Source organism: Larimichthys crocea, chromosome XII (genome assembly GCF_000972845.2).
Source record: "Larimichthys crocea isolate SSNF chromosome XII, L_crocea_2.0, whole genome shotgun sequence".
NCBI lineage: Eukaryota > Metazoa > Chordata > Actinopteri > Sciaenidae > Larimichthys > Larimichthys crocea.
This window is the reverse complement of record NC_040022.1, coordinates 28,278,744-28,301,154: the sequence shown is the minus strand read 5'-3', so window position 1 is coordinate 28,301,154 and position 22,411 is coordinate 28,278,744. Positions and strand designations below refer to the sequence as shown.

The window sequence follows — 22,411 nt, the reverse complement described above, 5'->3', positions numbered from 1 at the left end:
TCAGTTCTGACTGGTGGGGAGCTACGAGTTATTAGCCTAGGCATGATCGTAGACCCATCCATAGCTTCCACTTGGTTTGTTAAAGGAGAGTATTGTAGTTGGAGGATAAGTGATGTATGAGGCTTTCTGAACACGGAAGACTGAACACCAATCCACCCTTGGCCTCATGTGACTTCAACGACCATCGTCCATACCGGAGCTCAGGTGACCTGAAGTACTGTTGTTAACACCAAACCTCAGGTGACTTTTTCACAACAACAATACATACTGATGAACCAAGTGGAAGCTACGGCCGGGTCTACGATCCTGCCTATAGGCTAAATACTCCCTGTTCTCCCCACCAGTCAGTCAGAACTGAAGAAGCTTCTTGGATGAGAGGCGAAACGTCCTTCTGGATCTACCAGTTAATTTGAAGAATGATGACTTGGATGACTAAGAACCTCCACAAACTGCCAGATCCATGGAGAAATGTTGCTAATGTGGCTAAAAACAAGTCACTGTTAGGATGCAGGTGCTTAAAAAACAGAAGCCGTTAGTTACACAACCATAGTTTATTACTGATGTCATCACTTACACAGACAAAGGAAGTGTCAGCGATACCTACTGAAAGGTGATCAGCAAATCATACATACTAATTGAAAACAGTTTTGGGAACATTGTCATCGCCCGACCAGTGATCAGATGCTGCACGTTTAATTCACACTCCTGTTGTCTAGAATCCGAGCTGTGACACAAGAACAGTCTGGCAGAAGCGGCAGGATGTTGCAGGGTGATTTTCAGAGGAAAAAAAAAAAAAACGTCTGGATCCAACTTTCTGTCTGTTAACAGCTGGTAGGTTTGATCAGTTTATAGCAGTGGTTTAGTTCAGCTGTCCTTAAATTCTCAACAATCTGGATCTGAATGGAGCATCTAATACGATCGCAAATAACCTAATGTATAGTGCGTTTATGGCGAGTTTCAAACTGAATTTGGGTTGATTACTCTTTGTGTTATGGCACTCGCTGTGAATGACACATTGATGATTGTGTATTTCTTTGAAAATCACCCTGGATATCTGCTGCTCAGCCACACATTTCCATCTATATCTGATCCTTTTGAAACTACACTTTGTTAGAGAAGCCACAATTGACTGATAAAACAAAACCACAGTTTGTATTGAATATTTGCAAGGCTTACAATAAACTGACCTGCTGTTCACTCTGGTCAACTTGTGATGCAAAATCCCCTGTAAATGACATAAATACTCTAGAAATTAACATATAGGCAAAGTTCACCATTGTCTTCCACTACAAGCAGTACAATGTCAGAGAATAAATCCTGTTTTCCGGTAGGGCTAATCATATGGAGTCCTTCAAAAAGAAGTGCTGATTGATCAGTACTTTGAATAGGATCTATTCCTCTTTTTGATGTCCATAGAGTTCAAGAAGAAGCATTCAGAGTTTTCCAAAGATTAATTGCAATCCAGAAGAAAGGAAGTCTCTATTTACAGAAAGGTCCTTTGCATTACTCTCTTCTCCTTTGATGGTCCAACCAGAACTGTTGGTTCACCTGTGACAGAAAAAAAACTCATGTTAAAATGAAATCAAAGCCATCAAAGGAGGGGCAACATCAAAAGGGAAAGTCACCCAACAAGCAACAGCGAATATATTTTAGTGTTTAAATAACACTTTATTTTAATATGTATTGTACATAAATGTCTGTTTCTCTCTGTCTCAAGTGGTATAACACAAAGAAAACACAGTGGAACTGAGCGCTTGATATAAGCAGAGACAGATCCCATGGCTAAGTACAAAAAAAGAAAAGGCCATGACCTACAGTAATAAAACTCTTTATCAACAGTCCGAGCAAGAAGACATGAGACTCCCACCCACACTGACTGACACGACAAAGAAGTTGGCAAAGCAACTACAAAACCAGATGCATTATTCAACACTGAAGGCTCCTTCTAGTCTTGAAGTTTGTTTTTCGTGTTCGCTTCTGTCAGAAAACTCATTATCTTCTAAGGAAAACTAAGGGTAAAGGTCAAAAACCCTGCTTGTGGCTCTGCAAGGCTGTATACTGTGAAAGAATTGGATGAAACAAACAGCATGCCCACAGTTTTGCTTTTTTTTTTCTTTCTTAACAGTAGTTTATTAAAGGGGTGTGGGCTATTGGGTCAGCAAAATCATAAAGATTTATCCCATTGGGAGATTGTATGTGCTTTGACAATTTCTGTATTAAATATCTTGTATATAAAGTTGATGTATGACCTAAAGCTCAGTGTCTCAAATGAAATGGGTTCATCTTCTTGAGTGAATGAATTGAGGCAAATGTGAAATTTAACCTGATGGCAGGTAGTGCTACAGGAAAGGTCAAGGTCACCAAAAACAAATGAGCACTAAAAGATCTTTTTGGCCACTTGGGGGCAGCGAAAAGAAGCTGTAGGCTCAATATTGGCAGTTGATATGGAGATTTTGTGAGCAAGTTGTTGCTTATTTACACATCCGGTCGATATGGAGCAGCATTAACATTAATGCAGAGTACAAGTCCAGTATTTACTCACCTTTTAGTTCTATTTTAGCCTTCACCAACCTTTTGAACAAACTTAACTCATATCACCCTTAGTTTGTGATGCTAGGAGACAGAAAATGTCATCCTTACTGACTGACAACCAATGAAAAGCAACAATTGTGGTAAAAGAATATCAAGACTTTATTTGTACTGAACAGGAACATCATCGGCTCCTTCACAAGCACTGTATATTAGCTTCTTGCACTCTGCACTGGCTCCTTCTGACAGGGTGATAGACAACAGTCAAGTGTTAAGGTCAAGCTTTGGAGAACACCTGTGGAATTCTTTTAGATTCAATATCATTTTCAGGACCTAATAAAAGACTTGCATTATTGGCTTCACATATCAGGACATCGATATATCGGTTGCAGTGTGATACAGTGTTCAGGATAAAGGATGCTGGTAAGTTGGGTTTGCGCTCCACACAAAGGCTTTCTCTCTCCTAGTTTGATGCTGTCAGATAGTCTGAAGACCTCCATTCTCCTTGAGATTAAATTGCCTGTCATGCAGCTCAGAGGCTGACTGGCAGCTCCTCTACTCCTCCAAAAGTACATTCTGGAAAAGACTCTCGAGAAACATAACATAACAACCTTCATAACGATGTCCGCTATCGATCCCAACTGCCTGTCAGCCGCCATGTAGGTTTGACAGACTGAGGGAAGCCGTCTGCGAACTTGTAAGGCTCCATTATTGATGCTGAACTTTTGATAGGAAACAGACAGCCCTGACAGCGTGGTTACATTAATTCACAAATGGGTCGTTTGACAGAGAACAAGAGAAGCAGCGCAGCACTGCACAGTGTCATATAAATCATCCTCAATTATGCAGAAAAGCAAAAACAATCCAAAAACCATCAGGCCATCACTTGACAAGAAAACCTGCATAATCATATCAAACACAGGGTAAAGAGTTTCCATAAATTTAGGTTGTCGCAGCACTTTGCTGCTCTCTGTACAGGCTGCTATAAATTCTTCCCTTTACAAAGTCATTTACATTCTGAGCTGTCACTGTGATTAATGTGGTACTAATTTGAGAATAATTCCACGTTGAAAAGACAAAGAGCAGAGCCGCTCCTTGTCAGAAGAGAAAATGTCTTCAGAGATGGATCTACCCCGTGTCTCACTTCAGGAGAGAGAGGGTGGGGGATCATTAACAGTATTTGAATGACTGTCTGAAACAATGCTAAAAATACTGAAAGGAAAAACTAAGTCTTCAGTGGGTGTTGCGTTCGTTTAATTGGTGGCTGACAAGTGCTAATTTAACTGGCAAAGGATTCATTTCCATTTAGTGCCTGAAGTAAGGCTGGCTAAAAGATTTAACACAGCAGGTGCCTGGGCTGGTGTGTAATTCAGCCGTGTAATTGGTGCACCGCAGTGCACCTCCTCAGCAATATGTTTTGTGTTGTAACTACAGACGCTGGGCTTCTCATAGTATGGCCATTTTAAAGCTGCACTAGGCAAGATTTTTATGGGAGAATCTGCCTGTAAAATCAGCAAAAAAAAAGGAAAGCGGGAAACATTCACCTTTACCAAATAAAGTTTTACTGTCAGGAGTCATTTGTAATTATCGCCACAAATAAAAACCTTATAGCGGCTGTTCATAGGCGAGATGTGGCTGATGTGATGGTGAGGATTAAGAAAACATACAACATGAGTGGGCGTGGCTTCAGCACATTCAGTGGACACTCCCCCACAGTCCTGGAGCTGAGAATTCATTTGTACCCGATTTTAACACCTAATTTCAGAAACTTGTCGATATTTTTAATCATTCAAATTTGGCTGAGTAGTTAATAACATTTTCTTCTTTAGTCTGACAAACTCAAAACACATACTTTAAGTCTTTCGACTTTAAAGTTTGAAACCTGAAGATGAACCCTGAAATCCTTTGACACAAGCTGACAGGCAGGTCAGAATCCATTTTGAATTTGGTTCCAGATTGGCAAATTATCCAAATGTGTCCAGCTACAGTGCTTTTATCTCTATGCTTTGTAATTAGCAAAGAGGAATATAAAAAGCATTTGGGTATGAGGTCTCCCATTTTCTGCCAGTGCCGGCTGTTGCTTTCATGGTTTAAAATGACAAACAAAAAAGCGAGGTTAATGGCTAAAATTAAACTTTTTCACCATTGTCTGGATAATGAGCTCTTTGCAAGCTCATGTCTGCACTCAGCTTACTTGTGAGAGAAAAGACCCATCGCTCTGTGACACCACTGTATAACCGACATGCCTACTCTTCTCAGGGACATTGTTTTTCAGTTAAACTGTTACCATGCTGCCATGGGGACTACAAAATTACAAATCTTAATGCTGCAGCCAGTGTCTGAAATTCACTTTTTGACTCACCGGCCAACAAAACTGGCAGGAAAGAAGAAATTACCTCACGTAATGTACATATAGTAGTAGTAGTGTACATATCATTGGAATGTAGTATTATGTAAGGTACAAACTGGGAGAAGAGAAAATGATGCTTAATTATTTTAATATTATAATCAACGGTTAATCAATTCTAGCCTTAATACAACTCAAGAAGTCTGGATCTCAACATTCTGCTGAAGTATTTTGAAGATTTTGTAAACTTTTTTAATCAGTCTCTCTTTAATCAACCTCCTCATCAGACTCAGACACCGCAATCACCCCCTTCTTTGCATGGTTCATGAAGTCTGGCCTCCTGGTGCCACAGCATCATCCCTTTATGGGATTCTACTCCATGATCTCTGGAGGGGAGAGCTGGACCATGAGGAGATTTGACCTTAGGGTGGGCTGCCAATCACTTTTCACCTATTCCACAGTGTTAAAACCTATTCACGTTCAGCTAAGGAGGAAGGACCAGGTCAACCAATGCCAGCAAATCAGGGCAGAGATGCCCATGGCTCCTGTTAGCACTGAAGCAGTTCCCTCATACCTGTTGGCCATCGTAGTCTTCACCATGGGCCCTCTCAGTGATCAAAGGCCTTTCAGAATATACCTTTGCAACTCACTGACACTGTCTACCCCGTCTTGTCGATCCAGCAGTGTGTGTCCTGTTCACTGGACTGGTGTAGTTGAAGGTGCAGAGACCACAGAGGAGGTATTTTACTTTCAGGAACATCACTTTGGAATGGATGGCATCAGTGGTTGCCAACCACACCATTCTTAGTCCCAGTGTTCACAGCAGCTCCGTCTGTTCTCAAAGAGACCAACTTGCTCATCCACTGATCACACATTCCCACCGTGATGGCGTTCGTCATGTACGCCATTTCTACAGCCAACAAACTTCATTCTTTTATGTCTTTGACATAACTGTCAAATGAATTCAATATTAATTAAATCTACAATCATCCAATCCAATATATGCTATGGAAGCCCTAAGCAGTCATGCACTCATACATTACTGTACATACAAGGCTTTTGATACAGTTGATCATTTTATCTTCAAACAGAGGCTTTTTGATATTGGGCTATCAGAGAAAGCTGTTGCTTAGTTCAGTTATATGCTTACTGATAGGTCCCACTTCTTTTCACCATTTTTATAAATAATTGAAGTAAAGATGTAAATGATGATGATTTTCATTTATATGGTGATGACAGTTATTTATTGCAGTGTGTCAACCCTCACTAAACCTGCTGACCACTTGCAATGTGCTTTTAATGTTGTACAGAAAACGTTGTCTAATTTAAAGCTTGTTCCTAATGCTGTCAAAACCAAGTGCATGTTATTTTCTGTGGTCACTCTTGAAGGAAAAAGCATTGAAACAGTTAACTCCTATAAATATCTAAGCATTTAATGAATGATTCTCTGACTTTAAGGCCACATGTACAATGCCTGGTTAAAAAACTGAGGCTGAAGTTAAGTTTCTATTTTAGAAACAAGTTGTGTTTCTCCTGTAATGTAAAAAAAGAGACTTGTTGCTGCAACATTTTTACCTGTTCTTGACTATGGGGATCTTTTGTACATGCGTGCCCCTGCGCAGGCATTGAAATTGATTGACACAGCTTATCATGTGCACTCAGGTTCATCACAAACTGTAATGCCGACTTACCACTGTGAGCTTTATGCTTGGGTAGGATGGCCTTGTTTACCAGCCCCCAGACGTACCCACTGGTCTGGTATATTTTTATATACAAGGCAGTTGCTCCCATCGTACCTCTGTTCTTTTATTTCTAAAAAAAATGTGATAGACAATATTTGCTGCGTTCAAGGGAGTTTTATATCTTATCGGTACCAAATGTTCGTACTGAGCTAGGGAAGAGGGCGTTTGGATACTCAGCACCCTTTGAGTGGAATGTCTTACAGAATGTTTTAAAACGCAAAGATCTTTGAATGCTTTTATATTCATGTTGAAAAACCAAGAGAATGAATCATCGAGGTGTTGCTGTTTTAGCTGATGTTGTTGATTTCATGACTTGTATTGTACTTCTAGCAGTGTTTAGACCTTTATGTGTTGTACTATTGTCTGTATTGTCTCTACTGTATCTATTTTAATTTGACCTGTTCTTTGTTTGTGCTGCTGTTCTGTCTTAAATTCAGTTAAACATATGCTTCCTAACAGGTTACACAATGGCAGAGATACTAATTCCAGAGCAAAATCTTCATTTATTCACACATGCTAAATGTCATTCGCTCTAAGTCAAACTCAAAGAAAGTGTCCACCTTCTTTCCAGTGGCATGTACCGTGTCTTCGTCTTTGTGCTCTGACATTGTGATCAGTAATGTCACAGAGGGTGTTGAGACGCGAGGCTGAGACTGAGCCCGGGACATGCGGACAATGTGACGCTTGCTTTGTTCATGGTCACAAACATTCTCCTGGTTCATTGTTTTATTCCTGATGACAAAATGAGTTGTTTCTGCTTTTCTCTGGCATACAGGCAACACACAGAACATCACAGCCTTTGCCAGCCTCTTACAACTCTATTATGTCCAAACCTTCATTTTGGATGTGCTTTGTCTTCCTTTTCGTCGATGAGTTTTCGTTTTAAAGGTCGGCTTACTCCTTGTAAATATCGCTACATAATTAGTGCTTACAGTAGCTAGCAACAGACAGGCAGCAAGAGTTATTACATGACTAATTTGGTACATTTAGCCGCCACTGTGGCCGAAAGTTCCTCACCAGATGGAAAATGTAAGCACATTTGTGCTTGGCAGGCATTTATCTCGGACTCTGGCTGCTGCTCAGCATCTTTGCACGTCAGACACCGTTCATCACTCCGAGATCTGCTCCAAAGACTGTCTTCTCTGCCGTGTCTCGGGCTTTGTACTAACCAGTCGCTGCTTTATTTACGCTTTGAATTCTCTTTGAATGCATTTATGATATAAAGTGACTGAGGTCAGTATAGCTGGGGATTCCAGGTTCATGTTGTACACTGTTTCCCCAGAAGCTGAGCAGAAGTGAAGAAGAAAGCCTGACCCCCCTCCTGCTGCTTCAAGCAGCCTGCAGAAAGATTTGAAACTTAAGAAACTTGTTTCTCCAGCGGAGTTCAAAGGTGTGCGAGATAAATCCGTTGGGTAATGCTGATGCTTTGAACAGTGTTGTTGTCTTTTTGGATCGTACACATCTTCTCGCTATCCTCGCTATATCTAGAATATTTACACCACTGGGAAATACGGTTATTAATACCATTTGCCTTATCTGTTCAATGTGACATGGATATGTCTGATATGCAGACACAATGCAATAAAAGTTAGACTGTTTGGAATTCCTATGCAATTTTCAACCTTCAAATATCAAAAAAAAAAAAACACATTTATTACCTGGACTCCATTGTGTAGCATCTGACGTTACCAAAGCTGGTCTCTGTCCGCGGAAATCTTTCCCGTCATCCATGTAAAGAAGATAACAGAGAAAATACATGTTTAACTTTCATCCTTTAATCAAGATCTGATAATTAGCAAAGTCTGTTTTCAGACATCCTTAGACATTCAGGCTTGTCTTAAAACCACTAAAAGAAAAACAAATTATATATATATATATCCCATTTTGAGGTCCCGACAAGTCCATGAATCAATAGCCTCAGGCTCCAGGCTCCCGGCTCCAGGCAGGTGTGGTGCGGGCAGTTTAAATAATTGAGTACATGGAGAGAGACAGAACTGAAGTCTACGGGTCGTCATAACACAGTGAAGGATGCGGGCGTCATGTTACAACGTTAAAAGCAGGTAATTGGAGTGAGTAATTGGCCATTTTGGGTGCTCAAAGTGGCCTGAAAGTGCTAAGGAGACATGGCAGCCCATTGATTACAGGCCCCCAGGGGTCCAAGCACCGACAGCAAACGTTAGCTGTTTTTAAGTAAAGGCAGGGCAGACGACTGTAACCAAAGCCGCAGTCATTTGACCTTGAAGTGTTAAAGTGTCAACAGGTTTGAATATGGTATTATGGAAGTGATAGTTTCTCAAACTTACCTTAGTAGTTTTGATCTTGTTCCCCGTAGCACAGCTCCAGCCCTTCAGATCAGGGAGAACTTTGCATTCCTCTCCGTCAAGGCACGGATGCATCTGACACCACCACTTCTGCTCCACTATTGAGGCTGGTAAAGAGATCCAGAGGTCAAAGAGCTAATGGTGAGAAATACCTCTGTTTACACTGTCTGTTGGCCTGCATGCCAAGAGTGTCAATCAAACTGTTGTGTAAAAACTTTTGTCGTTCTCCTATATATATTTTTTTTTTTTCTGGAAATTTTCAAATTTGAAATGTATTCCAGTTGTCAACAAATAAAAACTAAATACTAAATCTTATTCTGTGACCTCCATGCATCTGCAAAATCATACTATACAACCTTAGACGGTAAAACTGTAACCTCCAACACCCCAAATGATCTCCTCGCCAAGCTGATTTAGCTGCTTGACATTTCAATAATGTTACATCACTGCTAGCAACATTACCTAATGTAATCACTTTTTGGAGGGAAAAGGGTAACAGATGGACTAAAGTCATCCACAGTCCTAATGAAGATTGGACAAGAAGCTGGAACCAAACAACTGGAACCAACTTCGAAAATGTGCAACCCATGTTCTCCTATTTGTATGCTAGCTGTTTTGTTGCCAATTCATCAAAAGATAAAAAACTAAGTATGTGACAAAATTCATACAAGCTTCATGCTCAATAAATTTAATTTATAGCTTGTTTATAAATGTTTTTTCGTCCATTTATGTTTGTTTCAAGTATATTTTCATATGAGTCTGAAATGTGGCGTCTTCCCAAATACCAATCAAATCATCATCATAGCTGCATCTCGTTATTCATGTCACATTTTGACAGCTGTCTCAGGTGAGTGATGCAAGATTCATTTTTTGACTGGCAACATTCACTAAGTCTATTTTGAGTATTCAAACATGCAAGATGTTGAGCGCCTTGTCATAAATATCCATGCGCTAAAGGTGGGAGCTGGAGAAAAATGTGACTCCAGTCATGTGAGGGGAAAACCTTCAGCTGCAGAGAGAACACTTCCTCAGTCTCCTCCATAAAAGAGAGCATTAAGCTTCTGCTACTCCATTGTACAAGACATCATTTAAAAAGGCACATTACAGAGGTCATTATCTGCGTTCCACATCCCCCTCCACCAGCATTAGTGTTCTTCCTAATGAAGAGGACGGTTATTATAATCCACACATAACACCGGAGCCCCACTAGACTAAATTGCACAGAATGGATACTTTATGACATAAGGGAATCAATTTGTGCCACACAGACATGGTTATAGCAGCACCGTGGTGTAAAACATGCATCAGGTCAACTGCAAGCAGATGGTGGTTGTGCAGCAGCTATTAAAAAGCCACAAAGGTTTCTCATGAAATGAAATGGGAGTATTGATAACCAAACATACATAAAGTGTATGAGATACATTTCACTTAGCAGCTAATGATGTTTTAAAAACACAAAGGCAGCTCAGACTGAAAACATCTGGGAGTAAAAAATACATTTATACTTTTATTGATTTTACTTTTTTATTGTAGCTGGGGGGGAAAAATCTTTGCATTGACCTTGAGCTCATATTTAGATATGACCAGAATTGGTTTTAGCACAAGCAAAGGGCTAAGAATTAATTTCCATGAGAGTGAGAGGCCTGAGCTGTGTGGTTACTTAAACACATGTTCATGTATCATTTGTTCTATATTCTTTATTATTATTTAGTTAATATGCCTTAATTACAGTCATGACAACATTGGAGTATGGCCAAAGCATGTAGTTCTGGCAGTGTGACATTAGCTAGCTCAGTATACATTAGCAGCAGATACAGTAGTGAGTTGTAATTTCGCTGTTAAATGTCTGGCGTGTAGGATGGATTTAGTGGCATCTAGCGGTGAAGTTGCAGAACTGCAGAACTGAATACTCCTCACCTCCCCTTCCAAGTTTGTAGGAGAACCTACGGTTGCAGCGAAAAAAGAAAGGCACTATCTAGAGCCAGTGTTTGGTTTGTCCGTTCTGGGCTACTGTAGCAACATGGTGGACATGGTGTGTAAGAGGACCTGCTCCCTCTGTAGATATAAAAGGCTTATTCTGAGGAAACGAAAACATGATTCTTATTTTCAGGTGATTATCCAATAATGAAAACTTACTTTAGAATATTACTATTATTCCATTTGTGACAATAGATTCACCTTAAATCTTTCACACTGGACCTTTAAAAGCCAAGTTGGACACTTTATGACCTTTAAAGGTTCAGTGGGTAGGATTTTAGTGGCATCTAGCAATGCTCCTCCCAAGCATGAAGCCAATGGTGACTCTTTTCTATTCTGAGCTACTGTAGAAACATGGCGGTTCAACATGGTGGACCCCTTGCAGGAGGACCTGCTTCATCTCTAGATATAACAAGTTCATTCTAAGGTAGCAAGAAACATAAAAATTCTTGATTTTCAGGTGATTATGATTATCATTACACTAATGAAAACATAGTTATGCATATTACATTCAATTTCAACCTTATTCTGTAAATAGAGCCCCGTAAATCGGACAAACTGGACTTTAGGTGCAAAATTGGACTGTCAGCATGTTACATACTGTTGGTCAACTTAATCCTCCATATTTAAGATTGTTCTACCTCATACAGTCTCCATAAAGTCCATAAAACAACATACAAACCCACAGCCAGTGTGGTCTACATGCTAGCAGATTAGCTTTTTGCCCGTTGTGTTACTGTAGCTCAGCTACCCTTGTCAGTCACTTGACCATCACCTCACAGGTTGTAGTGGTCCCTCGAGTGTCTCCCATAGTAATATATCTATCAAGTACATCAGGTTGTTACAAATCCTTCCACAAGACTTGACTTGTAAACTACTACATGACAGTCAAGTGGGTGCTTTTAATGTGGCATTGAGTGCAGAGGGAAGTGTTAACACCCAGTTAGTGCTAGAATGAGTAGAACACTCTACAGGAAAACAATTGTTCAGACAATGCTGTCAGTTTTCATGATGTAGTTTTATGATACAGAACATTTCTTCATTTTTAAATCAAAAGACATTTTTCTACTATTGAACTACTGAATTCAGTAAGTTTACAGATATAACTCTTTAAATTAAACTTTTAAATCTATTCAGGTTTTCTCAGATGTCTGGAGGTTCATTTATCTTCATATAAAGAGCAGATTGTCTCACACAGAGTGGAGCTAAAGGTAATCCCTGGTTGTAGAAGAAAGAATAATTAAAAGGTTAAGTGCTGATCATTTTTTTTCCCTGAGATCACCCATGGAGCTTTAAACTGAGGGCACTGACTCACAGCTCTAATTTGCAGAAAATGTCAATACTAAAATGTCAAGGAATAGGTCAAACATGATTGGGTCTAGAGTTTAGCCAGAAACCCGCGCTTTTCAGACCAAAGTGAAGCAGCCGCTTCATCCGAGTCGGGGGTCTGACACATTAGCATGCTAAGAGACCCTCTGGGTCATTGACTTTACAGTCTGCAGTGGACAGCTTCACATTCATGGGTGATTAAAATCCCTTCAGGAGCCTCTTTGCAAGGTTCCAATAGACAGTATTCACTGGTACAGTCAAATACAGCAAGGTGACGTCAGCCTAATAGATATATAAGAAACAGAATCAGGCTGCAGAATGATGAATCAGGATAACTAAAGTACTTACACTGCTGCATTAGTGCTAGAGTACGTATCTTTAGCTTACATTCAGACTGGATCTGGTGCTGCAGCGATAACTCAAGTTTTGCCATTGATTGGGTGGGAGTAGGAGAAGTTGTGCCGGATAAAACAGTCCGACATCACACTGTGACCACCAATCAGACCGGTCAAACCTCCACAGTCAGCCTGAAATATCTCTGAAACTGAGCAACTAAACTCTGATGCTCTACCTGTTGTGTCCTGGCTTTTTTATGTCATGTACCCAGCTTTTAAATCTGTGTCTGGCTCACAATCACAAGAAGAAGATTAATGTGTTTTTGTCCGATGGTTTGAGAGAGAGACAGAGGGAGAAAGCAAGCTTTGGTCAAGAGATATAGACAGTGAATGAGAGTGGGCAAGCGTCGGCCTCGATAAAACCGGTTATTCAGAAAAATAAAAAGTTATTTCCTGAATTGTTTCACAGCGGTTACGTTCAGCACAAATAGACAGCCCCAGCAGCAGAGTTCACCTTCATCCAATTGTAATCACACATATAATTCTGTCAAACTCAGAGAATATAGTTGAATGAATAAAGTCATATCAAACACAACTTATGTGCAGATTTGCTCAGAGTCTGAAATATATCTTTGGGTTTTTTGAGTATTATTCAGACAAAACAAGCAATTTAAATGTGTCACCAGAGGAAACAGTGTTGAGCATTACTCACTATTTCCTGACATTTTGTAGAGGTACAAAAAAGAAGAACAACATTCACTCTGACAAATTCTATGTGAGAATTGTTGAAGAGTTCTTTAAGGTGAACAGAGCTCCATTATTCTGTCAACTCATCCACATCCTGTGTCTTCGCTCAGATTTTGGGGCAGTGAGCTGGCTGCAGCTACATAGATGAGATCTGGACAGAGAAGTGTTGTGAGGTATGGCAGCATTGTTCCTGATAATAACATAACATCATTGCTTTTGGATAGTTGTGTACATTGTTACTCTCTGTATCCTTCATCTGTGTAGTCTGCGCATTGAATTTGGACTACACTGCCCTTGACTGTGATCTTGTGTCAGGAATAAGCAAATGTTTTCCACTGGGAATAATTACTGGAACGTGTATACAATGAGGTGTTCTTGTACTATGACAAAAACTGTGCGACTCGATGGACTGTTACGTAGACTGTGCAGATTGTGGTGAGCACAGCTGGTTCTCTTTTGGGTCACTTTTCTTTGCACCTCTAGCACCTCACAAAAACTTTAAGCCATGCGAACAGTGAACACTTCAATCCTTCTGATGTTTTATAGACAGATTTTAGTGTCAAATGTATAAATCCAAATTGAAATGGTGTTATTATATTATTATTTGCAGCATCATCAGTCCATTCCTTCATAAAAAGCTCTTTGTGTTCACAATGTGGTCATACAAATCACTTTTTTCCTTATAAGGATTTGTTAACATGTAATCTAACGTAATTTTATTAGTGTCATTTCCCAATGCAGTTGTAATATACCAAAACCGCAATCTGTGATATTTCATAAATGATCTCAGACTGCTTTACTCTTGCTATACTATATGTTGCCCCCTGACAGCAACATCTAGAAGAAATTACACTCAAGTGAGTTAGTGTGTGCTGAAACACTTATCCATGATCTCAGCAAAACTAATCCTCAAGATTTGTGGAAAGGAGTATCAGCAAAAAAAAAAAAGAAAAGAAAGAAAGAAATAAAGATAGCCCATGAAATATTCAGCTGGAGCGTACCATCTACACATGACGGGGCTGCTCTGGTGGTGCCGGCCACTTGCCCGGGAAAGCAGGAGCACTTCACAGTTTGTGACCGCTCCTCGATTTTGTTCTTGTTGCAGCAGCGATGCAACGCCACCACTTCGCAGGTGCCTGTTCGGACATGGTGAGCTGCTGGAGAAATGACAGGAAAGATTGAATAGTCAGAAATCCAGTGCAATGGTTATTATCTACACACACACACACACACACACACACACACACACACACACACACACACACACACACACACTCCCTGCTGGCCTTGGATTGAGTCCCTTAAGAACATCTCTCTTGGGTCTGTATTGCCTGCTGAGCAGACTACCAATTTCTTTAACAGAGGACTTTTATTACAGAGGGTTGCTTTCCCTTCTGTCTGGATGTGGATGCTGTATTCCTTTTAAAATCCCACTTTGTTTGAGTGGCCTTTTGAGGTTGAATGCTGGTTTTCATTGTCTTCAAATTTGACAAATTTCCTGGTTGGAAATGAAAAAAATAAGACCAATTTCATTTGTCACTTCCATGAAGTTGGGGGACTTGGGCAGAAAATCTAGAATAGTTGAAGCAGCAGATGCAGAGTTGTTTTGACTTTGGTGCCAGCTCCTAAAAATGCTGTATCCTACATTTTCTTTAATGCAACCAGGAGCACATTTCTGTTAGACCCATTCTGACTAGAACAGTAACTGCCCAAACTACACAAAGAGGCCAAGGTAACTCAGATGACATCACTTCGATCATCACGGTTATTTTCTTGAATGGACAAAGCTCCTCAAGAGCATCAGAAGACATTATGCATTTGTTTTCACAGGCTGAGTGGTACTAACCATGACCATGATGAGTGTTTCCCTCAGAATTGTCATTTGAGCATGCTTATATAATATTCACAAAGGATGAACTGTGAACTGTGACCATGGACTGATTTTTTTCTTCCCTTATTTTCTTGATTGTCTGTTATGTTACTGAAATCTTAAAAATAGATAAAAAAGATAATTGAAAAAAAGAACTGTCCTTTGATTTTAAAGTATGTATCAACCTACGTTTCCCATAATGCAACCCTACAGCATCATTCTTTAGAAAAACAGCTCATAGTTTAAAAATATTAGCTTTATAAATGCTCTGAGGAAGATGTGGTCAGCATTCTAAACTCAAATTTAGGTACTTTTTTGGTATTTTCAGTTCAACAGTTCAATATTATAATATAATCAGTGTAAGTAAATAATGGTGTGTTAATGCCAAGCAGCAACCTCTGTGGCTGTGAAGTGAAGCCAACGTGGAAGAGCTAAAAACTTGAGGCTGGCTGCAGAATTTACAGCCTGGTACAAAATTTAAATTTTTTAAATTAATTAATTAATTTTGTTATACATAATTAACAGTGTAGCCGTTTGATTGACAGGTAAGTGCCATTACAGATGGCTTGTTTGAGCATCATCCAGTCCGCCCCAGATCCTCCGACACTCCACGCCTTTTCCCATTTTTAGATTAGCCGGAAGGCGGCAGAAGCAGAACTGCCAAGGCGGCAGCAGCCAGAGCCACTACACTATCGCTGAGCTATATGCTAAATTATATGCTAAATTGCATAATATATTAAACATTTGACCCAATAAATATAACCATAGATTAGCAATTTATCTTGAAATAGTTAAAGGTTCGGTATGTAGGATTTAGTGGCATCTAATGGTGAAGTTGTAGATTGCAACCAACTGAATACCGCTCGCCTTACCCTTCCATTCTAACCATGAACGATAAATTACAGTGGCCAATGTTTAGTTTGTAGAAACATGGCGGACCCAGTGAAAGAGGACCCACTCCCTCTGTTGATATAAAAGGCTTTCTAAGCTAATAAAAACCTAATGATTGGCATTGGCAATGGTTGGCATTGTGACAGCACATCAGTCCACATAATAAGCTCATCCTTGATGACGTCATCAGGGTTATTTTCTGTAGTAGTAAACTCATCTCCATGCGTCCCTTTTAGACCATTCTGTGTGACCATGTTGCGTCAAAAAGAATCTGGTATTGTAAACATGATCAGTGTATTTGATTTTTACCTTCTTAAATAAAAAGAAATAAAAACTTCAGTATGAGATAGTAATGATTGGAAGTGATACCTCTCCAGATTTCCCACAACAAGCAGCCTCCCTTAAAACACTTCAGATATGTGAAGGGAGAAGTGCAGCGCTGCAGTATTTGGAGCCAATTTCCAGATCACGCTCCATTGTCTGAATTATTTAGAGCCTGAGCTGCTCCATTCTCTTTTAATTGCATGTGACATTTTCTTGAGTTGTCCTTCTGCTGAAATACTCACTGCTGCCGCGGTAAACAGTAAATCTGAAATGACTGCGTGAAACTGCTCCTGACTGTCTGTACTGTAGCCGCTCAACTAAACCCAGTTAATTACGTTTTCATTCCAGCCCGTTGTGTCGGTGGACAGCAACACTTTTCAGCTGCTGTAACAAGCAGCTACTGAGACCAACAGTGATGGAATCAGCTGCTCTGCTGTGACTGAATGACATTAAATCTGACAAGGCTGTTCAGCAACTGTTGAGCATCACAATACCTCTGGGGTTTTACCTGTTACTTTTTTAGATTTCTTACTCAGAAAACATGAGGAATTAAAATGGACTGGGCGTCTAATATTCTGTGTTTCTCTCTCCTCCTGCAGCGTTTGGGTTATTTAGCGTCTGTGACCAGGACAGCATCAAACATTTTGCTGATGGATGCTGCTGCTAGAATATAGAAGCAAACAACAGGAAACATGACAAATATTAAAAACAAAAAGACAGAGAGACTCAAAGGGGAAGTTTTTGATTATGCGCTCAAGTTGTGATGGCACGTCTGCTCTAACAACCCCCCACGTCCTCACCTCATGAATCAAAAATAATGCAGGTAGTCGGCCAAAAGTAGCAGGGATGCTTACCCGTGCTCTGCCACAAACAAGAGAACACACAGCAAGCAAGCCGAGCTGCTTTAGATGTAAGAAGTGCTGCCAGACCAGTCTCTCTCTGTCTGTCTCTAAAGGACATGTTTCACACTGCGAGGCTGCGGTTTGTCTGACTGGATTTGGAGTTCTCCTCGGATGCCTGCTCAGCTTCCCCTGCCAGCAGATACAGAGGAAAGCATTTTACTCGGGGATCAGTCTGTCCGACCAGAGTCCACCACTAACCCTGCTGCGCTGCCGTTAGAGGTCCCCTCCGGTCCTGGACTCGCTGCTGCTGCTGCTGCTGCTGATGCTCTACTGTGTAGAGCTTTGTAGATTTGTGTCTTTCAAAGTCTATGAGACAAGCGTGATGCCATGACATTTAAATAGCAGGATTAAGGGGGTTAAAAAAATGTGACTGCAACATCATTCCCCAGTGTGATTGTAGCCAGGGACCTTTTGTTGAATATTGTTTCCTTCTCTCTCTCTGCACGTTTCCTGTCTGCAGCTCAACTGTCGCTGTGCAAAGGAAGGCAAAACGCCAAAAATAAATAAAAGTCTGCACGCATGAAAAATTAGGAGAGGGGGACACAACTAGAAATTGTGAGAAAGTAAAGTGGGACGTTTACTTTATTTTCAACTCATGACCCAGTTTAATTGTGACTACAAGTTTTAAACACTTTTTAAAAAAAGTTTGACTTTTTTTTAAAAAGTGACACAAATACTAACCTTTGCTTGTATTTTTTGAATTCCTAGACACTTTTCTGAATGCTTGTCTCATATTTCTTCAAGCTGTAAATGGAGTTACCTTCACAAGGGCTCAGGTTGTACTTATTTTACAAATGTCTGTGAGGCAGTGTTGGTCCCCCGTTTGTCGCTCTGTTGGTCAGTCAGTACAGCGCTTTGGCCCAGACTAAACATTTCTAACATTACTGGAGCCCAGATGATGGATCGGACTGACTTTGATGATCCTCTGACTTTTCCTCTTACGCCATCATGAAGTTGACATGTATGGTTTTGAGTGAAATGTCTCATTTATTAGATGATTTCTGTGAAATCTGCTCAGACTTTCAGGATTAAATGTAATAACTGACAATAAATGACGTTCCCATCAGCCTCAGCTTTACCAAATGTTAGCAAGATGAACTAATACGGTGAACATGATAAACGTGGCTAAACCAATGACAGTAAAAAAAATGGACAGTGCATGCGTGACGCTGGCTCGCCATGTTGGCCTCTTCTGCTTCCCGGCTAATCTAATGAACAGTAAAGACGTGGATCATCAGCAGAGCTGAGGCGGGCTGAATGACACCTTGTAATGACAGCTGTCAATCAAAGCAGCCACACTCTTAACCTTGCATAACTTTAAGCCTTAATATAATGTGAACAGGTGAGTTGTATATAAATTCACCCTCAGTACAGTTGTCATGAACGGGGAAATTAGCTACAGAGACCAAAACTGTTTTTTGTACCAGGCTGTAAACATGTTTATTTCTGCTGTGAAGTTGGACATTTGGACATGGGGACTTATGGAGACTGACTCACTTCTGGAGCCAGCCTCAAGTGGCCACTCGTGGAATTACAGTATTTGGCACTTGTGCATCGGCTTCATTAGCTCAAAGTGCGGCTGTACCTCAGTACATCCTGACAGAGCTGCTAGCGTGGCTGAAGACTAATGTTGCTGACCAATGTAATGTTATGTAATCAAAACTAACTCTCACTGCTCAGCTACAGACTTCAGACTGGAGGCAGGTTTATTCCTAATAAAAAGATGATTTATTATTGATCATTCTCATTTCTCTTCTTAATGTTTCCTGTTTGGAGCTATAATGAACCTTTCATCTTACTTCCACTTATCTTGTCACATTTTAGCTTGTAGCTAATTATGGATAAATATGCATACGTGCTACCTGCTGTTTGTCTAGAGTCGTCTGGTTTTATCTACTTCATTTTAGTTTGTCTCTGTCTCACGTAGTTAGCAGATGTACCATCACAACAGTCAGTCTCTATTTTACTATGTTGTTGTTTCTTTTTAATATCTGTGCTGCACTGTTATCATTGCTATTGCTGTCATTGTCATTTATGTTATTGTGCTATCAAATATCACTTACATTAGGCGAGAATCGTCATTCATATACATTCTATATATACACTGACACACATACATATGCATTAGCTTTAAATGCAACCCACAATCAGAGATACACACTGTGAGGTACATATGGATTACATTCACGCTAAAAATATTACACACCATCAACACCTTGTTACTTATTTACACTGAATTCCTCCTCTCTGATATGTCACTCCCCCTCACCTCACCTCCACCTTTTCAAGTGTTAGGGCTGTTGTACTGAGTGTGAATTTTTTACAACTCACCTGTTCAAATTATGTTAAGGCTTAAAGTTATTTATAATTAACAACATGGCTGCTTTGATTGACAGGTAGGCGCTTCAGAAACCTACGGGTGCCGTCACTCATGCTCTGTCCATTCTTTATACTGTCACTGGTCTTGTCTTGTGTCACGTTATGTTTAATCTCACAAAATAAAGAGAAAAAAGTAATTTAGATGTAGTGTAAAGGTTTAAATGATTTGTTCCTCAGAAGAAAAATGAAATCAGTGGGTAGCAGTGTAGCAGTACGAATAAAGTGAATTTTCTTGGATTGTAATTTCCTGGAGTGACGATATTTGAATAAAAATCATGAAGAAAAAACAAAACTACAAACAAAACATCAGTCATCATTGTCTCAGATGGCTTTTGTTTTTTCAGAATAAGTGTTTGACATAACAATAATGTGCCTCTTGTGTGACACAGAGCGTGGCCCTGATGGATGATTTACTACTGTCATGCTTCAGGGGAATTCACATGAATCCAGCCTGTTTATCCAAACAGAAGCCCTCAGGCATGTCACGGAGTTGCTTCACCTGCAGGTGGAAAGGAGTGAGTCATGTACAGTAAAGAAGTACATCCAGAAAATAACAGAGCAGCAAAAGGAGAAACACTTTGCTGTGTCTTTTTTAATTGTTCTTTCATGTTTCATGCTTCTGTATAACACACACACACACACTGAGGGAGACTGTGTTCATACCATTTGCCAATTTACCAATGCAAGACTTGAATATATTTAAGAAATAAGAAAAATCTAAGGTCAATCAAGATTCATCATAGAATCAGAGTTTTGGCAATCAACAGGATATTTGACATGAAGACTTCCTGTCTTCACACATCGAGCGCAAACACGTCTGGAGTTCAGAGTGGAAAGCTCGACATGTTTCTGTTTTGATGACGCTCATCAGCAGATGTTTTTGAAAAATGAAGACTCGTGGATGTGTGCGAGGTTTCAAAACCGACACCCAGTGAGCTGAAGCGCCAGTCATCGTGTCAAGAACAGATACCTGTTTAAAAATGTAACACTACCTTATCATGGCTAATCAGAGCATAATGCAGTGCAACAGAAAACTACAAAAAATATGTTTTTTTAGGACAAAAGGACTAGTCGTAGAATCTTTGTGTACAGAAAAGTGCAGTATGACAGATTATTGCTGTCTCTGAACTGTCTCTGAACCCCAATCTTAAGAAAAATATGTTACAAAATATTATAAGAACTGAAGGTCTGACATGAACTGAGACGCTCATTCCAAGGAATGAAAAGAGATATTGTGGATCATAAATGATTTCCTCCACCATCTCCCTCGTCTATCTGCTCTATGCTCTTTAACTTCTAAAAAAACCCACCTTTTACTTCTGTCCTTCTTCTGACTTTTCTCTTATATAGCCATGATGTACAGTAGTCACATGTTTGGCAGGCATATTTCCTCGATACTGTGACCCTGACCCACATACTTTGTGCTGCCACTCGGTTGTAAGGTCTGTGCTCTCAGATTTGAATCTTATTTTAGGTTGCACTCGATATAATTCCTACAATGTGATATCGCACGGTGTAAGTGTTGAGACAAATGTCAAGGTTGTGAAGTTAGAAGGTGTGTATCAGTTCATTTAGTAGTGGAAAGTAACTAAGCGCCTTCATTCATCCATTGGACTTCAGTGCAGGTTGGATTTGCCAGGTGTTTCACTTGTATTTGTACTTAATGCTATGTAGCCTGATATTCAGATGGAAATATTAGACTACTCAGCTGTATTTATGACAGATATAATTCATAGTTACTTATCAGATTAAGATTTTCCATTTATAAACACAATGTTTCACATTAAAGCTGTGCTTCCCAGTCTTTTTGGCATGTGACCCCTTTATGAAAATGTATTGATTTAGAAGTCTTTGTGTTGTTTGTTCCAGTAAAGATAGATTTGCCCTCTAAAGTTCTCAGAAGGTTTCATTTCTATAACTGCTCAGGTTATCCAACATTCCACAAAAAAGCCAAGTTTAATGTACAAAATATGAAAATCTGTTTGTGTATGAGCACTTGACTTTTTCTTCTTTCCTCCCCCATTAATTATCGATTACTCAAGACCCCTCAGATTTATCTTCTCCCTCTTTTGGAGGGGCCTAACTCTCAGGTTGGACTAAACTAGCTCCATGTCAAACCAGCTACAACAGTAAAATGTTGTTTACACATTGATGCATAATGATATAATATGTCACATAGACCTCAGCTAACCTGCCAGCTTACCTGTTTGAATTTGAATGGGGATAAAATGATTTGATCACGCGTCTCTTCTAGACTTTTGAAATGTATAGGAATACGAATAGATCACATTTTTGATCATGATCATTACATGAGATGTAGTTACATGGTTAGGCCACTGTGTCAGATTGACAGGTGGCTTATTAGAGCGTCATTCAACTCGCCTCAGCTCCACTGACGATCCACCTCTTTGCCCATTTTTAGCAGCCGAGGCAGGACTGCTGAGATGGCAGCGGCCAGAGCCTCTCAGAAACCCATGATGATGTCACATATATGACGCCCATGTTTTATTATATCTATGGAGTTTGCTGACATGTTAATCTGCCAGAAATACACTCGTACGCTAGATCAGCCACGATAGCTCTTTGAGCTAGCAGCTAACCCTAACTAGCTGTAGCTAGAGAGGTCGCAGATAGAACTGGGTGAATTCACATTTAACATAAAAGTAAGTACAAGGGGACTTTGCCACCACAAGGGAATCTGCTGAGTGCCGCAACTCT

At 40.0% G+C, this 22,411-nt stretch overlaps 1 protein-coding gene across 2 annotated transcripts in view; it reads right to left on the bottom strand.

Annotated features, from left to right (window-relative positions):
• Positions 1-567: 567 nt before the first annotated feature.
• tafa2 (TAFA chemokine like family member 2) overlaps positions 568-22,411 on the bottom strand; it is an 84,581-nt gene continuing 62,737 nt past the window's right edge. Inside the window, exons 3-6 of one of the 2 annotated variants that reach the window (XM_019267363.2) lie at positions 14,329-14,481; positions 8,922-9,046; positions 8,277-8,333; positions 568-1,548 (exon numbers count right to left, since the gene is read on the bottom strand). In XM_019267363.2, coding sequence (XP_019122908.1) covers positions 8,304-8,333; positions 8,922-9,046; positions 14,329-14,481 — 308 coding nt within the window. In that variant the 3' untranslated portion in view covers positions 568-1,548; positions 8,277-8,303. Of the gene's footprint in view, positions 1,549-8,276; positions 8,334-8,921; positions 9,047-14,328; positions 14,485-22,411 lie in introns of both variants that reach the window. The other variant, XM_010737884.3, reaches the window with a different exon arrangement.